Source organism: Vigna umbellata, chromosome 2 (genome assembly GCF_029865625.1).
Source record: "Vigna umbellata cultivar VRB3 chromosome 2, Vumbellata_1.0, whole genome shotgun sequence".
Classification (NCBI taxonomy): Eukaryota; Viridiplantae; Streptophyta; class Magnoliopsida; order Fabales; family Fabaceae; genus Vigna; species Vigna umbellata.
The window spans coordinates 36,567,979-36,592,274 of NC_142166.1; the positions used below are offsets into that span (position 1 = coordinate 36,567,979).

The 24,296-nt window shown below is 34.9% G+C and overlaps 1 protein-coding gene and 1 long non-coding RNA gene across 9 annotated transcripts; one reads left to right on the top strand and one right to left on the bottom strand.

The window, feature by feature from the left end:
* Positions 1-5,534: 5,534 nt before the first annotated feature.
* Positions 5,535-6,343, bottom strand: LOC148203901 (uncharacterized). Its single transcript, XR_015784541.1, has 2 exons — positions 5,989-6,343; positions 5,535-5,849 (listed from the first exon to the last, which is right to left on the bottom strand). It is a non-coding gene; the product is annotated as an uncharacterized LOC148203901 (long non-coding RNA).
* A 658-nt stretch (positions 6,344-7,001) lies between these two features.
* LOC148203902 (uncharacterized) lies at positions 7,002-20,884 on the top strand. Of its 8 annotated transcripts, XM_088106656.1 has the most exons (7): positions 7,118-7,512; positions 11,239-11,367; positions 18,948-19,446; positions 19,519-19,645; positions 19,724-20,002; positions 20,094-20,198; positions 20,284-20,884. In XM_088106656.1, exons 5-7 carry the CDS (start codon positions 19,724-19,726, stop codon positions 20,818-20,820), a joined length of 921 nt encoding a protein of 306 aa, XP_087962782.1. In that variant the 5' UTR covers positions 7,118-7,512; positions 11,239-11,367; positions 18,948-19,446; positions 19,519-19,645; the 3' UTR covers positions 20,821-20,884. The 8 variants fall into 8 exon arrangements, 5 of the variants coding, with proteins under 5 accessions (XP_087962781.1, XP_087962779.1, XP_087962780.1 ...); XR_015784283.1 differs by lacking the exons at positions 7,118-7,512; positions 11,239-11,367; positions 20,094-20,198; positions 20,284-20,884 and adding exons at positions 17,449-17,759; positions 17,832-17,916 and having other exon boundaries at positions 17,992-19,446; positions 19,724-19,734; XR_015784282.1 differs by lacking the exons at positions 18,948-19,446; positions 19,519-19,645; positions 19,724-20,002; positions 20,094-20,198; positions 20,284-20,884 and adding exons at positions 15,149-17,759; positions 17,832-18,133 and having other exon boundaries at positions 7,002-7,512.
* The last annotated feature ends 3,412 nt before the right edge of the window (positions 20,885-24,296 follow it).

The window sequence follows — 24,296 nt, forward strand, 5'->3', positions numbered from 1 at the left end:
AATTGTGTTTCATTACAAATGACATATTGTGATATTATTACCTTTCTATGGGACAAATCAAAACATTTATAAACTCTGTGATTAAGGGATAACCCAAGAAAGCATATAAAGTCGCGATTGTGGTTGTAGTTTGTTAATGTAAGGAAAGAGGAACAAAGGATAATAAATACAACCAAAGACCCGCAAATGCATATAGGAGGAATCATGATGATACAGAAGTTGAGTGAGAGACCAATTAGACAAGGCCTTCTGAGGAAGTATATTAAGGAGATAAATGGTAATTTGAAGGGCGTGATGCCAAAACGAAAGAGGAACGGATGAATGAGCGAGGATAATATGAATCATGTTGTTAATGGTTTAGATTTTATTTTATGCTTTGCTATTTTAAGAAGAAGTATGGGAGCAAGAGAATCGGAAGAGAACCATTATCATCACAAAATCGATGAAACAACACATTGTCGTACTCACTGTCCTTTATCACATTAAAACATTTAGGCTTAATACCTCTTTTGGTCTCTCGAAAGAGGGGGATTGTTCAAAGTGGTCCTACCTTTTTTAAAAAGTTTGAAACGGTAACTTGTGAAAAATCGGGTCAAGTTAATCCTTTTTGGTTACGGCGTCAAAATTTTAATGGTGCAGCTGCCTCCTTGGCCAAAACTTAATGAGTTGTCCACTTTTTTTCATACGTGGCACACTGACGTAATATAACGTGTCAATTTTGAATTTAAAAAAAAAGTTGCTTGCCACATCACCTTCATATTCCACCTCCAGAAACGCCAAAGCCACACATCGTCGTCGTCAACACCTCAAACCACCGATAAGGCTACCAAATTCTTCCTAACAACCAGATTACATTTTCCTGCTCCATGTGCAACTGCAACGATACTAAAAAACCACCATCATCTTCTCCGCTAGACTTTTGAAAAAACTCAGAAACAAAAATGCGAGCTCCTCCACCAATCTCCTCCTTCGAGACTTGCAAGAAACCACAAAAACCTAAAGAAACTCAAATCAAGCCTCATCCACAGCCACCGAGAACCTGCGAAAACCAAATCCCAGATGAACACTAATCACAGGACAGGAAACCCCAAATTAGGAACCCTAATCGCGAGTTCATTGCGAATAAAAAAACGTCCAACCCTCTCGCAAAAATCACTCAACCAAAATTCGTCATTAGCGCATCAAACTCTTCGAACCTACAAAATGGTGAACATACTTTGGGATTGGATCCATAGAATTTAGTGCCTGTGAATGTTATAAACAATCATGAATTTTGGCCACACCAATTTGTTATGGAAAAAGGTGTTCTGATTATCTCTTAAAAGTAGAAGAAAGATGGGGTGTTGTCCAATGTATGGATGCAAAGAAGGGTACTGTAAAGGTACAATGGAAAAATATTTTCATATGTAACCCAGATAAATTGACTGGAGAAAAATTGGAGGAAACTGTGAGTGCGTATGAACTTGTAGAGCACCCAGATTACTCCTGCTTTTTTGGTGATATAATGTTCAAAGCGGCTCAAAAATAGCTTGGCAACCAAATTGATAAAGAAATAGAAAAATTAGTGACAGACTTGAATGCAAAGGCTATTACCAAAAACGGGAACCCAATAGGTTATCAGGATGAGTTCCCTGATAATTATTCCATGTCCTGTATTGGCAATGTTACTGGTTTCAAAGATGACATGAGTTATGCTTTTCAATTTGATCTTCAAATTTCACCTTCAACGACATAAACACTGACTCCAATTTCAACTCCACTTTTATTAGAATGTTTAATCCCAAATCCCGATTTCATTGTAACCCTAACCCCTCTTTTTTTAACCCTTCTCAATTTTTTTGTCCAATTTTTTATTTTACACCTCATTCACCCTCACAGTGCCACGCAATCACAAAAACTGGACACCTCGTTATGTTTTGTCCAGGGGACACATGCACCGTTAAAATTTTTACGCCGTAACCAAAAATGATTAACTTGACCCGATTTTTCACAAGTTGGGACCGCTTCGAACTTTTTAAAAAAGGTAGAACCACTTTGAACAATCTCCCTCTTTCGAGGGACCAAAAGAGGTATTAAGCCAAACATGTATCTTTTTCGCAAAAATTGTGTTTTAATTTAAATAGTGAGAGATGTGAGCTTTTCAAAAAACTTAAGATTTAATACCTAAAGGAAATGTCCAACAAAATATTTAAAAAGATGATGTCTAGAGTTCACTGTGTAAAATATTGAAAGGCATCAAAGTAGCATTATTGGATGACACAAAAGGCAACTTAACATGTTCGTCAAACACGCTTGAATCACAAATAGTTTTTAAATTCAAATGTTCAAAGACAATGAACTTATACCTACAAAGATATTAAAAAATAAAAGAACTGGATGACCAAGACGATTATGCCAGACACTAAAAGCTAGACCACCAAAAGGAGGGTTGGTGGCAAGATAGAGGTCACCAACATTGTCATGTCTCATATGAGGGATCCTCGTCTTAAAATCAATAACAAAGAAGCCAAAATGGTCAAATGAAATAGAAACGATATTATCAATAGTGAGTTATCGCACAAAAATTAAATTTTTTTTAGTATGTAGTGTGTGCAAGACGTGGTTAAGGTTGAGAAGTTTATGGTGATTTGATATAGGAAGGATTGTGTGACTGAAACCCTAAATTGGAATACCTTAACCACTACCAATATTAGTGTATGATTTAAATAGCTCAAATTAGTATAAGACGTGAGATTACCATATGATATCGCTGAGTGAGACGAGGCTCTAGTGTCCATGTACTACCACATGCTGTTAAAAGATGTTAGGGACATGGTGTGCATAACATCGACAATGTCAGTAAGTGTTGGATAAGTTGTAGAAGTGTAGGCCTGAAGATCTAACCCATAATGTCGGCTTGCTTCGAAGGTTTTGTGGGACGAGTCCACTAAGATGTGGGACAAGGACAAAGGAGGGGGAGTCTAATCCCAGGGTTCTAAGAAATAGACTAAGGTGGCTGCCATGATGGAGAAAGAGCTACAACAGGAGAAGAAGACGAAGTAAATGAACCATTTGAGCAGGATTCACTATGTTGATTACATCCACTAAAGCCCTTATTTTTGCGATTGCAAACAAACCTAGAACAATTGTTTGAGTGATAGTTGGAGCGTTATTGTGAGGACTGATCAGGGTCCCATGGGTTGAAGTGTGCATGGCGGTGTGAGGACATTGGTTTGCATATTTGTCAGACAAGATTCCTTGAGAGTTAACATATAATAGGTTTGAATGAAGGAAAGCAAATGAATGCTCTCACGGATCAGGATGGCTACACCACGAAAGGGCTCCGACAAACTAGAGACTAATTGTAGTATCAAATGATGATTGTTAATAGGAGCACTGACATTTACTAACTAATCAGAGATTTGTTTGAGTAGTTGAAAGTATGTAAAAACATTTAGAAAGCTATTCATGCAAGTGGAAGAGAAATCTTGCTTGAGAGCAACAACACGGGATTATGGTTGTCTTGAAAAATGAAAGCTAAGTAGCCATAATATTGGAGCCTTTCTCCATGATAGTGACGAAGATCAAAAAGAGATGGTAGAGTAGATCCATTAAAGTAAGTAGAATCAAGAATGGATCAATTTTGGTGATTAGCATTGGTTGGAGTTGAACGTTCCTTCTCAAGTTGAGGGATGATATAATGAAGAACTCAAGTAACCTAAGGATGAGTTTCAAAAAGTTGAGCCTACAGAGCATAATGGTCCTTCTCCATGTCCAACATAAAAGAGATGTTATTTTTTATATTAGTGACATGAGTGGTGGATGAAGTTCAAGTTTACATAAGGAGGAGGAGCCAAAATCGAAGTTGGTTTATGAAGACATGGTGTCAACCGTGGGACATGGGTATATAACAATAAAAAAAGGCAATGACATGTGAGCAATGAGGGAGAGGTGGCTCACGATGGTTGAAATAGGAGGAGTAGAGTGGGACTTGGGGAAGGAAGGGAGTAAAGGTGCGAAAGCAGGTTATTGATGGAGGGAGGGTGTGACGATGATTGGGAGCGAAAAGAAAGAGCCTTGAAACATAAGGCGATGCGAAAAAGAGAGTAGCCCACGGTGTCAAGCACAAAAGGCGAAATCTGAATCAGAAGGAGACTCGTGATACCATTGGTGTGAACATGTTAAAATTTTAACTTAATAACTTTTTAACTTTTTTAATTTTCCAAATTTAATAAAATTAATATTTATTATTTATAAAGTTATATAATTCTTTTAAAAAAAATTTATAAAACGTATAATTTAGTCATTTAAATCAATTTATATATTTTTATGTTTTTTTCATATATTTCATATTATATTCATTTGTCTTCTTTATTAGTTTCTTATTAAGAGACATTGATGTAATTTATTTATTATTATAATTATTATAATTTTTATTTATTTTATATGTTAATAATTAAATAAAATAATAATTTTAATTTTAGTATTATAAATGATAACATTATATTTATTTAAAAATATTGTATCTATTATTTAATTATTTTTTATTACAATCGGTTCAGTTATGATATATAATTCAATAAAAACGATCTTTGTTGGATAAAAATAAGTCATTTTAAAATATTAATTTAATCTAAAAGGTTAGAAAAAAATCTGATTTTATAACCACTAGGATTACATCTAGATCTTGTATACTAACATATATGATATTTATAACAATTTTGCCTAACAAGGATTTTCACTAAAAAGTTAGTTCTTTTATTACGTGAAATTAATTTTAAACTTTATAAAATTTGTGGTTTAATTTTTTAATGTATATATATCTATACAAAACATTCAACAAAAGAATTTTATATGACAAACTATAAAAAATAAAAATTTTACACCGATATTAAAAATTCATCCAATCAGTAAATTTGAATTTAAAATATATCCATAATTAATATTTCAAATATTTATATAGATATCAGAATTCGATTATTGAAAAATCAAATTTTCAACTGTGTTACTTTTATAATTTCTTTTTTGAAATTTTTTTCATTTTCTTTTAAATAAAAATAATAATAAAAATTTTCTTTTTTAACTTTCCAAAATAATAAAATTATATATTTAAAATATGCTTATAATTAAAAAATTATTTTAAATAATTTTTTCTAAAATCAATATTTATACATTTATATTTAATTAAAAAGATATTAAATATCATGTAAATTTTGGAAATTATTGAACTTGAAAAGTAAATAAAGAAATAACTAAAAAAACATTAAAAGTGAATTAATTTAGTTTGGGGGCTAGCCCCATCCTAACCCTACCCCAACCCACTTTATGTGGGGCTTTAGGGGTTGGGGCTTTTAAAAAGCCCCCTATTAAGTGGGCTAGAAAATTGGGGCTTGATTTTAGAAGGGGTCAGGGTCAACCCATGGGCCAAGGGCTCAAATGACACCTCTAGATGAATCTAATACATAAGCTTAAAAGCATTTCTATACGTTGCATTCAAAGTTTAGTTGCATAATCCAATACATCGAGGTGTTAGACATTTTGGTATACACACACAGTTATCACGGAATATGTATATATAATTTTATTGATTGCAATTCAGGTCTAGCCACTAATTAGTGGTGACAGATAATAGTAGTACACATTATTAGCCGAAATTAAGTACATGAACATGTCATGTATTATTTTCCTATCTTGTACTCGTATGAAATAATAGAACTAAAGAACGATGCTATAACACGTGTACAATATTTCAGGCACAGTGAACTTTTATGCATCAGTTTCTCCCTTTCTTCATGGCTTTGATGAAGGGGTATATCCTCCACCACCAGGATATGTTTCATATGATGGTGGACGCTGGAATAGTTTTCTCCCTGCACCATAAAAAGGGCGAATATATATATATATATATATATATATATATATATATATATATATATATATATATATATATATAAATAATTGATTGAAGGAAGGAAATGAATAAGGATTGTGAAACTAACAGCAACATACAGAGTTTATAAATAGCAGGTTTGTCAGCACTTGCCACCGTAGAGAACATGAGTAAAACTATTGCTGCAACGGCAACATATGTCATGATTTGGAGGCACCATAGATGGCCATTTTAGCAAAATCTATGTATGTAGCTTATTGCAGGTTTGAGGATGGAATGGAAATGTGTATATCAGTCCCTAAGAAGTGGTATTTATAACAGAGATTAAGATAATTGGAAAAAGGATGTTTGTGGATCACTAATTCTTGCCCCAATCTTACTCTGTATGGACCAATTCTTCCTTGCATCTCTTCACTCTATCGTCTCCGTTGGTGAAAAAAAAAACACAACTCATCATCAAGTTCTGTCACATCCAATGATGTTTACGTAACAATTTCCTCCGTTTTAAAAAAAAAAACGTAAATCATACTTTCAAAACTCTTAATTCTTTTATTATAAATAAAATATAAAATATAGTAATACTATTTAACTGAGTAAATAAAATTTTAATACATAATTAAATAAATATACAAATTGTTAGTGAGGTAAGTTACAATACTATTACATATTTGCATATCTAACCATATAATATAAAAAAATTAGTCTTTAAAATTATTTTTTATTTTAATTTTTAATTTTTAAATTTAAAAAAATAGGCTAGTGGATCATCTTTAGTATGCCAATTTGATGGATAAGGAGGGTCAGACCAAAGGTAAGTTGAAAATTTCAATCCGACTTGTCATATTTTGGATAAGTTCACTAATGCAAACTAAATATATTAAATTAGTTTTAGAGTGTATATTTAATCAAATCTGTAACCGATATAACGAATATGTTAAAGATATAATAGATTTATTACACAACTGATATAATATATACTCGTATTAAATCGATTGACAAAACCAATATAATACCTTTACAGAAAAAGAATACAAAACGTTTTTTAAACACTACAAGAAATTCAGGCATTACGAAGGGTTTTTACAGACGGCCTTTTGCCCTTCGGTAAAATTGCGTTTCCGACGGTCACAAAGATGATTACCGAAGGCCATGGTGAAATGCACTCATTACCGAAGGTTTTTTTTCCGAAGGTCTTTGAGCCCTCGGTATTGGCTTTAGTGAATTAACTTACCGAAGGATATATGACCCTCGGTAAGGTGCTCGTGTAATTAACCCCAGTGGACTTGGTTTCCCTCTGCTAACTTTCATTTTTCGAGCCAAAATATTGCGTTTCTTTCTTCGAACCCTAACCAGCATTCCCCCTTTGTCGGAGACATCAAACCCTCACCAGCTTTCTCGTTTCTTCCAGCCATCAAACCGTCACCAACATTGCCCAAATTTGGGAGGTTTTGTTGTCGGAGGTCGTCTCAGTCACCAACATTCCCCAACGTTCCGTGGTTGCAAGGGCTGCGTCACAAATTTGTTGTGGGTGCGTCAGGAGGGCTTCGTGGAGGAGGGCACAACGGTGAGGAGGGGCTTCGTGGTGCGTGGAAGAGGCAACAATCGAAGAAAACCCAGCTGCTGGACTTGTCTGGCGTCAATATGTAAGTCTCTTTACTCCTCATTTTTGCTATTTTTCATATTGTTTTCACTGTTATGCTTAAATTTTTAGCTTTGTGAATTTGTTCTGAACTTGTTCTAAACCATTTAACCATGGAAAATATTAGTTGGATGTCATATTTTAAAATTTTACTGTTCTTTCTATTTTTAGCTTTAATTATGCTCATATGTTGTCTGTAAATGGTAGACATTGAAATAGTAATTATGGTCATATGTTGTGTGTAAAACAAACACTTGAAATAGTAATTTCATTCAGCTAATAGGACTCTTGCACCCTAGCATACCTAAGTTGTTTCCTTGTTAGGTTCTTTGCTTTGACATCCATAAAGATACATTACCCTATTATACCAATTGGAAGATGAATTCACCTTCCATATTCGGATTTGAAGACGCTGTCTTTAGTGTAGTGTGTGCTTTCTTGCTGCCAAAGAGTGAAAGTGTTCTTCATATAATAGTAGGGTTGGGCACCCTGGACTTAAAAAGGGACCTAAAGTTCAAAAATGAAGTCAATTAACAAGGGAGAGGGAGAGGATTGAGGAGCAAGTTCTAGGGGTGGTGTGTGAGCTTTGTTAGCAAAGGGTAACAATGTTCTTTGACTTGGTCTGAACTGTTTTTTTATGGAGATGAAGGTTGTTGAGAGTAATTAGCTGATTAAATACAGAGATATAAATTATAATTAAGGTTTTTTCTTTTTGTTTTCTCTATGAATGAAGTTATATAACATTAAAAAAAAATCAGCAAAACATGAAAATAGCTACTTTCATATTAGAAAAGAAAGAAAAAGTTGGGAGAGTGCATGTTCGTTGTTAAATCAAATATGCGTGAGAGTTTAGATTTAAGAGTGTGAATATATGCTGATTAGGGAAATATGAATATACATTTTCTGTCCCATCATAAATTCATAATGCATGTATTAGAAATTAGAGGTCATAATTTAGTTTGGCAAGAAATAAGGAAATTCCACCATGGCTGCCTGTGCAATTTCTTCCTAGGTTAATGGAGGTGTTTTATGCAGTAGTGTGAGTAACTAAGTAGTATATTCATTGTTTACTGTAGTGCTAAGAGCTTTGATTGGTCTGTGTATAATGGTAGTATTGACTTTCAATAACTAGAAAATTGCAATTTGAAAAGTGAATAGAATGATGTCATTGATATTTGAAAATAATATCGCAGATATTTCTAACATAGTGCAAGGGTATATGTAAGGAAATAAATCACCCCAATAATAAGAAATTATATCCTAATTATAAGCAGGTCTAGCTTCCTGGATAGACTCCTTTACAAATTCCTTTGATTCAAGGGATTTGAAACCTGAAACACTGAAATGATTTACATCTAATTTACAATATCCACATCTTCAGCTTGATCCCCTCTGCCCCAGTTATATTAATTATAAGTCTTCCCATTCTTAGCTTGTTAATTGGATCATTGAAATTAAAAGGGCTGGAGCCTTCCAGCCCTTATGCTGGACACGAGCTATTTGCTCTCTGTATGAAACACACTAAGTTTTCTTATAGCTTTTCCATAATGATGTAGATGATCTAGCTACTGTGTTGTGTTCTTACCTTTTCATTTAACTAAATTTCCTTGTAGGAAAGTACAATATGTGAACATTGATCTTTTATCCACTAGTGAACCTGTATAGCCTGCATTAGTGTGTTAATAATCATGGGGGAACCACACCATAAAAAGTTAGTTGTTGCAGTTGGAAAGCTCAACAAGGTCTAGCTAACCCAGCTTTAAAATCCTTTACGTTTGTGGGAGTGAAGTCCTAACCCAATTAGGTTCTAACATCCCATCACACTCCATTATAATCATGTTGGTTTGTTATGCACTTTTCCTTTGACTACCCTGCTGAGTAGTGTAATACTTATGTAGCTTGTTTGGTGTTGAAAAACATTTTTTACACTCTTGTACTAATTAATAAGAACCTTTGCTGAATCATACCACAAAATCTAGCTACTGTAGTTGAAGTGCCATTCAACCCGACAGTCCATACTAGAGTCCTTAGTTCAAATATGGGACAGAACTCCCATACTTTGCAATTGGATCGTAACATCACTTTTTCACTATTCTTGAATAAGACTATTTTTGGGGTTCCTTTGTGAACTGATTAAAAGTCTGTATGTTGGTTTTTGAAGGTGAGGTTCTCTTGCATTGAGCATGAATTGACTAATGAGATTAAGTGGATGTTATATGCCTTGTCAATGTTTAAAAAACATCAGTGTTCCAGCCATCTTTGGTTCATTCTGTTGTATACTGCAAGTTTTACTTTAAATTCGTATAGCTTATGCTTGAGATCAATGGAGTAGGGAGTTGCTTCCATCCAATTTATGTTGTTTCCATCCATAAATAGGTTTCATTTTGAAAAAATACAAAGATCTCTTTGCTGGAGCGTGTAGGTTAAAAATTATGAATTCTTTCATCTAGAAATCCTGCATCAGTCTCTGCATCAAATCTTCTTTTTCTTTTCATCATTCCCATGTGCTCTGATGTCATCATTATATCCCTGTATTTTTCATTCAATGTGACTTAAAATAAAAAAATTACTACTGTCAATCATCTCTTTGTTGAATATATATTGTATTTCACAGTGCAAGCCTTAGTTGGTCATTTACCACTTCATATAAGCTTCCCCTGTGATCCAAAGCTACAAACTAAAATAGAGTCATCTGTGATACTTTTTTAATTACCATTTTCTTGTCCTTCTTCATTTTCACTTGGTCAAAGGCAAGAAGTTAAATTGAGACAGAGGGTTTCACACTCAGCTGCCAAAATTGATGGCTTTACTCTTTGAACTCTCATTGATGCCTTTACCCTTTCACACTCAGTGCATACATTCATTGATCCCTTTACTCTTTCAACCTTGTCTTTTACAAGTTATTTGAATGTGTATGATCCTAGCACCTACGTATTACTCAACCATAGTTCAAGGTAACCTCAATAATCTTTAGCTGTCAATTAAGGCCAACTTGTATAGATCTCAAGCATTTTTGGTATTTTAATTGATTGAATGTTGATTATAGCATTTTGCTGTGAATATTTTCTGTAACATCCATCAAACATAAAAAATTTCCCAATTCTATTGATGCCACTAATTATTTAGAATTATATATATATATATATATATACATATATATATATATACATATATATATATACATATATATATGTATATATATATATACATATATATATACATATATATATATACATATATATATATATATATATATATATATATATATATATATATATATATATATATATATATATATATATATATATTTAAAAAAGCAGCTTTTTGAATACATGCCTGCAAGTGTTTTATTACCTTCCAATTTGATAAGAAGATGAACAAGTGGACTCATACTCCAGATTTCCATTTGTTGAAATGATTCTTATAACCAGATTTTCAAGTACTTAAAAGTAAATCAAATATATGATCATTATTTTCAGAAGCTCAGAAGTTGTTGGACTGTTACCCCAAGAGCAGTGACAAGATAACATTGAAGAGGTGGTTCTTTATTGATAAAAGAGTAGGGGAAGTAGACATGTGATAGAAACTCTTGTTTGATCCTTGTCAATACTTGTTTAAGTTTTCACTTTGTTACATTTTGTATTGCCTTAACTGTTTATTGGTTTAGTGTTAACATTTGGATTGATGTTTATATTGTTGGTTTGTGCTGACCTTAAGTGCTGTGGTGCAGTTTCCAACTTAGAGACCTTACTCATTTGAGGTAGCATCTTTAGGAAGAGGAGCTGAAACAGAATATTGGTTGAATAGGGAAGTTTCAGGCAGCTGTAAGTGGTAGCTTCAGTTAAAAAATCTACAACTTGTAAGTTTTATTTGTAATTGATGTCATCCATAATGAATTTCCTACCATTCCAGCTCTGCATTATTGAACTTGATCATGAGGTTGAAATTTAATTATTTGTTAGCATTGGTGTTTTTGGTTCTGTTGTGAATTGTGTGAATATGTTCCAGCTTCTTATTTTCATTTTCAATCTGTCTTTAGGTGGTTGTGTAGCAAGATATTAACTTATAAGGAAATGATACCATGTCTAGCCTTGGTGATATGAACTAAAAATGCCAAAACTTGAATTTTATTGCACGAAATCTGCAGAAAAAGTAAAACTGGACCCTATAACATGTTCTAAAATACTTAAACCTTGGAAAATTGGTTCAAACATTCCTGTAAACAAGGTATAACAACAACCCAACCTTTTAACATTTAAGTATAGGCAATTTCATTACACCAATTCATGATGTAACTATAAGGATGAAGTAGAGTACAAGGACAAACCAACATGCATATATGTTGGTTATATACTATCATGAATCCCCCAAGTTACGAAAGTAGAAGGAGGAACCAAAGTTATAGTTGTTTTATAGTTTATATATTAACTAAAAAACTGAAAATTCCTTACTAAGGCTAAAGTAGACCATCTCTTAGGTTAAACTTTATTAACTTTACTCCACCTGGTAGTGGTTAAGGCCACTCCAGTGATTAATTTGGCCTTCAACATGTTCAAAGATACGTGTCTTAAAGTTGAACATATGATTTTGGACTTCAATTGTGAAGTCTCAAAATTGAAGGTGCAGTGGAAACATAAAAAGTGTTCTAAAAATAGTTGACAATTTTGATATTCACCTAATATAAGCAAAGAAAGTATACTGTTGTTATCCTAACAACTTTAAAGTACTTAAATGAAGCTAATAGACATGTCAAATTGGATGAAGTAGCAAAATCTAAAAATTTGACTACCTAAAAGTCTACTAAAAGGGTGAGAAAGAGGCAATTCAGCTAAAGTAGACTAACAATAACTAATGTTAATATCCTAACAAGTCTAAAGTAGTGAAATGAGACTAGGAAACTACTCAAAAGCAAACATTGACCTAAAACTCAGATTTTTGAGTTGTTAGAACCTAAAAAAGTTTACTAAAAAGGAGACAAATGGGTTTAAATCGTCTTTGTACTTGTTGTGCTTGTACTTCCAGTGTTCCTTAGTGTTACTTCATCATCTTAATCAGTGAATTTGGTTTGGCTGAGTTGAATTCCAGCTTACATATTCATTTCCTAGTTTTGTCTAAAGTCATGTGCCTAAAATTGGAAGTGAACTAGTGATTTTCTGCTGCAGTGTGTTTGTTGGCTGTTTCAGTGTTTAAACACATCCAAATTGATGATACAAAGTTGCTCAAAACTGCAAATTATGTGTCCAAACGTGTTTGTGCAAAATCACCCTTTAAACCACCAAATTTTGCTTAATATTAGAAGTAGACCACTGATTTTGTGGTGTAGTCTTTATCTTTATTGTTTAAGTGGTTGCACACCTTCAAATTGATCATATAAACTTGCTTCAAGCATCACTTTTGCTATTGAAACACTTCCAAGCATTTTTGGCCTTAAAACCACCATTTTGAAAGTCATTTTTCTGGTGCAGTGGGCATTTCATGTGGTTTTTTAAAATTACCAAACATTATTCTTTAGATCTAGTGTATTATGACCTTCTTGAGTCATTGATTCTACTGTCCAGTTTTGATTCCATTGATTTCTACATTGTGGTCCAAATTTTGTGTAAAAAGTGTTGCATATTTGGCTACAATAGGGGTGTTTTTTTTAATCTGTCCATTTCAGTGCAGTTTAAACATTTTTCCAAGTGTATTTCACCTTTTCAAACATGTATGCACTGTTCATTTGGCCAAATTTGAGTTCATATGCAAAATCACTTCCTAAACCATCATATTTGCCTTAATTTGGAAGTGAACTAGTCAATTTTGAGTGCAATGTGTTTCTTTGGTAGGTCAGTGTCTAAACACCTTCAAATTGATGATACAAAGTTTCTAAAAACATCAATTTATATTTCCAAACGTGTTTATGAAGATTCACCCATTAAAGCACCAAATTTGGCCTAAAATTGCAAGTGGACCACTGATTTTCTGGTGTAATCTGTTTCTTGGCTATTTAAGTGTTTGCACACATCCAATTTGATGATATAAACTTGCTTGAAGTCTCAATTGAGCCTTAGAGACACTGCCATTCATTTTGACCACTGTAGTCCACTTTTTATAGCCTTTTTTGGTGCAATTTTTCACCTTTGGCTAGCTGTTTGAAAATTTGCAATCTTTAAATTTCAATTGTACACATCCTAACAAGTTTAAAGTTGTTAAAGGAAGTTAAGAAACATGTATGCACTGTTCATTTGGTCAAATTTGAGGTCATATGCAAAATCACTTTCTAAACCATCAATTTTGCCTTAATTTGGAAGTGAACTAGTCATTTTTAGTGCAATGTGTTTCTTTGCTAGCTCAGTGTCTAAACACCTTCAAAATGATGATACAAAGTTGCTAAAAACATCAATTTATATTTCCAAACGTGTTTATGAAGAATCACCCCTTAAACCACCAAATTTAGCCTATAATTGGAAGTGCACCACTGATTTTCTGGTGTAATATGTTTCTTGGGTGTTTAAGTGTTTGCACACATCCAATTTGATGATATAAACTTGCTTGAAGTCTCAATTGAGCCTTAGATTCACTGCAATTCAGTTTTACCAATGTAGTCCCATTTTTTTTAGCCTTTTTTGGTGCAATTTTTCACCTTTGGCTTGCTGTTTGAAAATTTGCAATCTTTAAATTTCAATTCTACACATCCTAACAAGTTTGAAGTTGTTAAAGGAAGTTAAGAAACATGTCAAAATATATGAAGTAGCTAAATCTCAAAGTTTGCCTACTTGAAACCTAAAAAAGTAGATTAAGTAGCTAAAAATCACTACTCAAACCTTTGTTAGAAGTGTACTACAATTGCAAACTGCACTAAACTAGGAAAATAAACTACAAATAAACTATCCTAAGAAGTTTAGAATGGTAAAAACTAGTTAATTAAGAACTTACCACAAAAAGTACCTAAAATGCAAAATATGACAACTTAGAACCTAAAAGTAGTACCTAGAAAACACTAAAAGTGCAAAGAATGCAAAGTCTATTAAAGTACTGACCAAAACAGTAAACTAACTATCTACACAACTTATCAAAGATAAAAGAAAGATAAAAATGAAGTCTCAATTGAAAAATAAATAGAAAAACAAAATTTGACTATTGCACACCTTAAATAGACTAAAGTACGTGAGAATTTTATTTCCTTGCAGAAATTTGTTATCAAACCTACATTTAGGCCATGAGTGAATGTTCGTGTATATGTTGTATGTTGATGTATATATTGTATGTTCCTCGATATTGTATGTTCATTTATTAGGCTACAACTTGATTAAGTTAAGTAGTCTTTTAAAGTCCTATGGTACTACACACATTCTCAATGGAATGAGAATGGTGAAAGTATCTTAAACACTTACAATGTACATAATATGTTGAAGTACTGTATAAAATAGAACTTCAATAATGTCAGAAAGTTGACTCCCCCAAATTTAATACACAACCACTTAGGATGTCAAACACATTTCAATACTGAGGACTTGTCTTTGCATGCCCTTATTGAATGCGTATGACAATAGTGTTGAAATTGCCTTCCATGTTCGACTTGAGTAGTAATAGGTTTATTACTTATGTCACATGGATTGTTGCTGTATTGGCTAAGTTTTGATTTCTTTGGCTTGTCACAGAACATGGCCCATTTTCCCAATCATCGTGGATGGATGTACGATCGTTGTGGAAGGAGAGGTTTGAAGGAATCTTTTGTCCTTGGAGTTGAAGAGTTTGTGGAGACGGCCCGACGCTGTCAATATTATGCCCTTGATGGAGGGATTCGATGTCCATGCATCAAGTGCGAATGTACAATGATTTTGAAAGATGAAGTCGTCAAAGTTCACCTTTACCAAAAAGGGTTCATGCCTAATTACACAGTTTGGACATTTCATGGTGAAGAAATGCCATCGACCTCCATCGCAGCTGAAGAGCGGATTGCATCAGGTTCGAATACTATTGTACATACATCTGAGATAGATCAATTTGCCTATATGCAAGAGATGGTCGACAATGCACTTCGTCACCATGCTCAACAAGAACAAGACGATAGTCATGATGAAGAACCTCCAAATGAAACGACGCAGAGGTTTTACAATTTACTGACAGAGGCAAATCTACCTGTATTTGAAGGTTCATCTGAGTCAAAATTGTCAGTGTGCATTAGACTCATGGCTGGGAAATCTAATTGGAACGTTCCCATTCAAGCAGTGGACTTCTATACAAAATTGATGTTAGATTTGACACCACCAAACAATTTCATGCCGAAGAACTATTACCAAGCCAAAAAATGTGTTTCAAAGTTGGGATTGGATGTGAAGAAGATTGATTGTTGTGTTAATGGATGTATGTTATTCTTTGACAATGACAGTGGCAAAAATGATGCATTGTTGGTTGAATGCAAGTTTTGTGGCTCACCTCGATATCAGACAATGCATGCTGGACGGAGGCAAAAAAAACCAATTCCATTAAAGTCCATGTTCTACTTGCCTATAATTCCAAGATTACAAAGATTATTTACCTCAATGCAAACATCAGTACACATGACATGGCATGATGGTAACAAAACTCCGGGATTTTTGCGTCATCCTTTTGATGGTGAAGCTTGGAAGCACTTCAATCGTAAACATCCATCCTTTGCTAGTGAAGCACGTAACGTCAGACTTGGTCTATGCTCTGATGGGTTTACCCCGTACATTCAGGCGTCTGCATCACCGTATTCATGCTGGCCCGTGATAGTTACCCCATACAATCTACCACCTGAGATGTGTATGACAAAGCCTTACATGTTTTTATCATGTATAATACCAGGTCCATCTAATCCCAAATCATTGATTGATGTTTACTTGGAGCCTTTGATTGATGATTTGAAGAAGTTATGGAATGGTGTTTGGACGTATGACGTTTCAAGGAGGCAAAATTTCCTTATGAGGGCAGCCTTGATGTGGACTATTAATGACTTCCCAGCGTACGGCATGTTATCTGGTTGGAGCACACATGGTCGATTAGCTTTTCCACATTGCATGGAACATACAAAGTCATTTCAATTGAGTCATGGCCGGAAAAGTAGTTGGTTTGACTGTCATCGACGGTTCTTGCCCATTGATCACCCCTTTAGAAGAAACAAAAAGACATTTCGCAAAGGACAAGTTGAAACGGATATGCCCCCGCCAAAGTTGACTGGATCACACGTGTGGAGAAGAGTGAAAGACTATCCAAAAGTGACTGAATCTGGTCAGAATAGGCTAGAAGGGTTTGGGGAATGGCATAATTGGACTAAAAGAAGCATATTCTGGGAACTTCCGTATTGGAAGGACAACTTGCTAAGACACAACATCGATGTCATGCACACAGAAAAAAATTTCTTTGACAATGTCTTCAACACAGTTATGAATGTTAAAGGTAAGACAAAAGATAATGAGAAAGCAAGAAAAGATTTACCTTTGTATTGTGGACGAAAAGACTTAGAGTTGAAGGCACAAGGTAACGGCCGATTATTTAAACCAAAAGCAAATTACACCATGTCAAAAGGCGAGACAAGAATAGTGTGTGGATGGATCAAGGAGCTTAGAATGCCAGATGGATATGCTTCTAACTTGTCCAGATGTGCCAATGTTCAGAACGGTACTATTCAAGGGTTGAAGAGTCATGACTGTCATGTATTCATGGAGACTTTCATCCCTCTTGCGTTCAGTTGTTTGCCAATGCACGTGTTAAATCCACTGATAGAAATCAGTAACTTCTTTAAAGATTTGTGCTGCACGACACTAAAGGAAGATTCCCTTAAAAAGATGGATGAAAATATCCCGATTATTCTCTGCAAATTGGAAAGAATATTCCCTCGTGCATTCTTTGATTCAATGGAGCACATTCCAATTCATCTTGCATATGAAGTTTGGCTCGGGGGACCCGTGCAGTACAGGTGGATGTATCCCTTTGAAAGGTTTATGGGAGAATCCAAACGCTCAGTTAAAAATAAATCTAGAGTGGAAGGCTCAATTTGTGCAGCTTACTTGCACAGAGAGACAACTTATTTTTGTTCACATTATTTCAAGAACTTCATGTTGTCCCTACTCATGTCAGAAATGAAATGCAATGGCAAGTTGAACCACGTGAAGGTGCATTATCAGTTTTCCGACAATCAGGCCGTCACGCAGGGAAAGAATTCACTCATTGGTTAACTGATGCTGAATTCAACTCTGCTCATGTCCATGTCTTGATCAATTGCAGTGAAGTCAAGCCGTACCTTGAGTATGTCATCATCCATCTCTAATCTATCAAACGGTTTAATTGTTATACACTAATGAATTTCATTTATACCAGCTCATTTGTTGTGGCTGAGCAAGTCGCAGAAGGAAATACTTCTGCTAGAATACACTCAGAGTTTCCCCATTGGTTTAGAAATCAGGTCCGTAGTTTTCCCTACGTTTAAAGCAAGGTTAATTTGACTATTGCTTTTATAATTTTGTTAGTACCTTTGTAGGTTTTTAATCAGGCATTAACTCCCACGGTTCAAGAGTTAAGACATCTCTCCAATTGGCCAATGCGATGTGTCAAAGAATGGCACACTTACTTCATCAATGGTTACAAATTCCATACACATGAATGGTCTAAAGGAAAGAAAACATCAAATTGTGGTGTGTATGTCAAGGGCCTAACAGAGGGGTCTTATGATGATTTCTACGGCATCATTCATAAAATATATGAGTTAGAGTACAACAGCACTACTTCTCCAAACAGAGTGGTACTTTTTTATTGTGAATGGTTTGATCCTTCTAGAGCTGGTACTAGAGTCGATCCACGCTTTAATATTGTCGAACTGAACCAGAGATTAAGATATGGGCCTTTTGATCCTTTCATTCTACCATCTAATGTCAGACAGGTTTATTATGTGTCATATCCACCATTTCGCAATATTGACAAGCGTGGTTGGGCCGTAGCAATACAAACGAAGCCTAGAGGTCGCATAGACTCAAATGAAGTTGAGGAAGATGTAGCCTACCAACTTGACCAAATGTCACAAACACAAGAAATTATCGAAGTTGAACGTATAACCGCATTGGTCGACCCTGATGGTGATGGAGATGAATTAGAAGCAACAATACAAGGTGATGAAGAACAAGAGGAAGAAGAAGAAGAAGAAGAAGAAGAAGATGAAGAAGAACAAGAAGAAGAAGATGATGATGATGACGATGAAGAAGAAGAACAAGAAGAAGAAGACGATGCTGAAGATGAAGATGAAGATGAAGATGATGATGATGATGACGATGATTGAATGTTGAAAATCTATTGTAGCAAATTGGACTATCATTTCATTACCATTATCTAAAATACCATCTTTAAGTTGTTTGCAATTTCTTATACATTGACTTTGAAAACAATTCATCCTTCTTTATTTGTTTATATTTTTTCGCTTTATTTGTAACCATTTGAATGCAGTAATGACAGGACAAGGTTCAGAGCGTCCTGATAAAGGAAAAGGGGTAGCAAGGCCTACAAAGAGGCAACGGCAGGCACCAAAGTATGTACTTAGGGTGCCTGCTAGACTACCTACCCCTGCTCCCGGTAGTACATCATCTGTGGGGCCTCCTCCTACCCCTAGTATACAGACTCCTACACCTGCAGTAGACCCTACTCCTCCTCCTGCAGTACACCCTTCTACTACCACTGCAGTAGACCCTTCTCCTCCTCCTGCAGCACACCCTTCTACAACCCCTGCAGCAGACCCTCTTCCTCCTCCTATTATTGCCACCCCCACTCCTCCCCCTATTGTTATTACCCCCACTCCTCTCCCTGACCCTACTTCTATACCTTCCTCATCTTCTGTACCTCCTTCTGAGACTGTCACACCACTTGGTGATCCAGATTCAAGTGGTGATGCTGAAGATCTTGACCCGCCCCTCCATGATCGACCATGGATTGAGCCCTATGGTAAAGGGTAAGTTTATAATCTGTTGATATCATTTGATGTTTAAACCATATTGTAATTGAAATGAGTTTTGTTATGCAGGTTTATTCCATCTAGGGTTGCTTCCCAGGCCATCACACGTTCAATAAAGCAATAGTTTTTAAGTCCATGGCCTACTTGGGGAGCAATACCTCATGACGACAGAAAGGCATTCTGGTAGCGCTTTCAGGTGAGCAATCTATTACACTAATGTCCGTCTTATTTTAGTATGTTTTGTAATCAATGTTTGTTCTCTTTAATGTTACAGATGAAGGTGCAGTGGAAACCTGAACATGAAAGTCAGATACACAGAAATTTCCACATGAAAGCATCTCATCGGCTATCAAAGATGTTTAGGGATGCCCACAATGCAGGACAGCGCCCTAACTGGCTGGGTGAACACATTTGGAACTCTTTACTGGCCCATTGGAATACAGTAGAGTTCCGCAATAAGTGTGCCAAAGCCCAGCGGAACAGCGCGTCTGAAAGGGGTGGCACCCTACATACTGGTGGGTCGATCACCATTCATGAGCATGCCATTCGTATGGTATAATCTCATTACATAACTTTTTCTTTCATACATAAGTTATGTATATTCTATTTCATATGTACGCTTGTAATTCTTAATTATGTTACAGGCACAGGCTCTAGGACGGGCGGTCCATGTTGATGAGGTCTTTGCACAGACTCTTGTTCGGAAGGGAACTAATGAATTTGTTGATGAAACATCTCGGAAGACTCATGTAAGCAAATAACACTATTACTATTACTAATTGTTCATTTATGTTATACTATCGTTCCCTGACATTGCTTTTAATGTTTCAACAGGAAGACTTTTCTACGAGACTTTCACAGGTTAGATCTGAACATGAGTCAGCTCCTACACCAGATGATGCCAGTAATGCAGATGATGACATCCGTAGGACACAGTGCTGGATCGACATCGTTGGTGGGAAGAAAAAAGGACGAGTGTATGGTGCGGGACAGCTTGCTGCAAACTATACAGCATCCAGAGGAGGTACTCTGAAGCATCAGCCTTCTTCTTCCACCAGTACTCCTGACGAGGTCGTTCTTCAACTCAGGCAGCAACTCCATCAACGTGACCAGGAGATCACTGATCTCAGAGCAGAGTTTACAAACTTTAAGGCCCTGGTCATGAGAGTCTTGCCTCAAACCTCACAGGACGAACAAAATATCCCTCCCACCCAGTCACGACCCTCCTCATCACCTGCTGCCACTCAGCAGCCCACATCAGTCCAACCCTCATCAGTCCAACCCTCATCAGTCCAACCCACACCAGTCCACCCATCAGTAGAGGAGCAGGATGATGAAGATCATTCTGATGATAGTTATGTACATTATTAGTTTCATTTTTTTATTATAACTTAGACAAACATTTAGATATTATAACATTTTGGACTTTATATCATTTCAGTGTTAATTTTATCTACTTCCAGACTTTGGATGTTAGAACATCCTTTTGTTACATTGTTTTATATTTGAACTATAATTACATTATCTATACATTAATGAATGTTCTATGGATTAATTGATGTTCAATGTATTCCTGATAATTGATTGCATCTTTGAGATGCACATTATGCATGTTTGTATGTGCTTGAAAAGTGATATGCAGGTCTGTTTGTAATTGAAATTTGATATACAGGTCTGGGTTGCACAAGAAATGCCATTTCTCTGAAACCTGCTCTGCAATTTACCGAAGGCTTTTGCCCTTCGGTAAATGCCCACTGTTGGTCATTACCGAAGGCTTCTGCCCTTCGGTAAATACCCTCGTTTGCTCATTACCGAAGGCTTCTGCCCTTCGGTAAATACCCTCGTTTGCTCATTACCGAAGGCTTCTGCCCTTCGGTAATTACCGAAGGCTTTCGCCCTTCGGTAATTACCGAAGGCTTTTGTCCTTCGGTAATTACCGAAGGCTTTTGGCCCTCGGTAATTACCGAAGGGCGAAAGCCCTCGGTAATTGTTAGCGACAAGGGATTTACCGAAGGATTTTTGGCCGTCGATAAGCCTTCGGTAAACACCCATTATCGACGGCCTGTGGCATTTACCGAGGGCTTCTGGCCTTCGGTAATGCCCTACCTTTTTGTAGTGAAAAATCATATTAAATCAGTTAAGATCTATAACTAATCTAATATTTTTCAGTTATGCAACCATTATATTTAGGATAATGAAGCCTGTGCAAAGACAATGAACGAGAAAATTTGGAACGGAATATGCATATGTTTCTTGCATCTGGGATTTGTTGGAAGCAATATCAGAAAAATGTCAAAACTAAATAAATAAAAGCCAAAAATAAATAAATAAAAGCTTCTGCATTAATTAATGAGGCAATTATGTGGCTGATGTCATGTGTGATAGGAAGAAAGGTGGTAATGTTCATTGATTTTCATAAATAGTGTTTTTCTATGTCCAATAGGCATATTAAAGAACATGACTTAATAAGGTCTTTTAAGATTATTGATTATGGATAAACTCAAATCTACATCTATTTGGGTCATATTTACATGTTATAACTAGATGTCGGTAGTTTGGTGTGTTGATTATTATTTATCATTCTGTTATTATTTATTATATTGTTATTATACTCTCCAAGTAAGTATTATTCCAATAGGAACTTAGGTCCACGACTCATGTTGATTATACAAAGATCTCAACTCTTTTATTGACTTGAGCGTATTGTTCGCATCCCAAGTTCGTCGAGTGATATCGTTAGAGTCAATCACTATACATTTGAGGTATTGTGCTCTTTGGAACCTTGTCTGTCACGATTTTGTCCTTAGAAGGCATCTTGAAAGATGGAAGGAGTATTTAAATTGTGGTTGATCTAGACTCCTAACTGATGTGAAATTATTAAGTATGGTGAGAATAAGTGTTATATCTAACACTATGTCATATCTTAAATGTTGGAAAGTAACCATGCAAATGTTAGGGAAAATGAAGGGAAAACAATCTAATGTTATCATAATTCAATGTTGTAAATGAGCTTGGATAAACAAGGCTATCATATAACAAACACAATCACATGTTTTGTAAAGTTCATAGAAAAACAATTCAAAAGAATTTAAATCATTATATATATATATATATATATATATATATATATATATATATATATATATATATATATATATATATATATATATATATATATATATATTTGACAAATGTTTATCTCTAAAAGTAAGTCCACTTAACTCATTTTAAATTTTCATTTGTGAACAATATATAACATTGAAATTATTTTTATAATGAAGAGAAAACTTGTCAAGGGTTAATTTACCATTGGTTGGATCACAAAATTCATCAACAAGTTCATCCACCACCTCAAATCTTAAAATAATCAAATCAAACTCAAGATGGAATATGATACTAAAACTAAAGCAAACTATCAATTCAAAGGTCACTAGTGTAGAAAAAACTTTTTATAACTATTAAAAAAGGTGTTTTATATCGTAATTTTCCGTAATTAACATTGGTTAGAGTCGGACGTTCCTTCTCAGGTTGAGGGATGATATGACAAAGAACTCAAGTAAACTGAGGATGTGTTTCAAACAGTTGAGCCCATAGAGCATAATGGTCCTTCTCCATGTCCGACATAAAAAGGATGTTATTTTTTATATTAGTGACGTGAGTGGTGGGTGAATTTCAAGTTTAAATAAGGAGGAGGATCCAAGATCGAAGTTGGCTCATGAATATATAATGATAAAAAAGGCGATGGCATGCGAGCAATGAGGGAGAGGTGGCTCACGACTGTTGAAATAGAAGGGATAGCGTGCGACTTGGGGAAGGAAGGGAGTTAAGGTGCAAAAGCAGGTTGTTGATGGACGGAGGGCGTGATGGTCATTGGAAGCAATGACTACGTAAGAAAGAGCCTTGAAGCATAAGGCGATGCGGAAAAGAGAGGAGCACACCGTATCAAGCACAAAAGGTGGGGTCTGGATTAGAAAAAGACTCGTGATATCATGTAAGAGAAGAAAATTATTTGAATGTTTATTTTATGATACATTGGAGATAGATATGTATAGATAACAGTATGATCTAAATCAAGTATATATGTAATAATACACAACATAATTACAGAATATTTAATAACTTAATTACAAATAATTGATTAGTTTAATTGCTAGTTCCCATAATTTCAGAAAAATGATTTGGATTCTATCAATACCCTTAGAGAATATGTTGTCGTTATAAAGTAAAAAACTTCCAATATTTGTATTTTTTTATGGACAATTAGATTTATTGTTTTATTTTTTTTTATCTCACTGAAAGTTTTCACACAATTATTTACTATTACAAAATATCGTGAAGTTACAAGGGCTGTAAATAAATTTGCTTAACAAAAGTGGTACAAAGTTGATTCAAATTGTTATTATACACTTGAGTGGAAACCACGTCATGAGGGAATCTCGTTGTCTTCTACGATGAATCTAATACATAAGCTTAAAAGCATTTCTATGCGTTGCATTCAAAGTTTAGTTGCATAATCCAATACATCGAGGCGTTAGACATTTTGGTATACGCACACACAGTTATCACGGAATATGTATATATAATTTTATTGATTGCAATTCAGGTCTAGCCACTAATTAGTGGTGACAGATTATAGTAGTACACATTATTAGCCTAAATTAAGTACATGAACATGTCATGTATTATTTTCCTATATTGTACTCGTATGAAATAATAGAACTAAAGAACGATGCTATAAGTAAAAAGATACCGCTTCGGTTGTTTTTACCTATAGATAGCGGTTCTAGAACCGAAGCATATACGAACGAGGTAAAAAAAGTCTGCTTCTTTTGCCTCGGTTATAGACC

What these genes read in the sequence shown, in the direction of transcription:
- LOC148203902 (XM_088106655.1), top strand. Translation starts at nt 15,152, where the DNA reads ATGGCCCATTTTCCCAATCATCGTGGATGGATGTACGATCGTTGTGGA.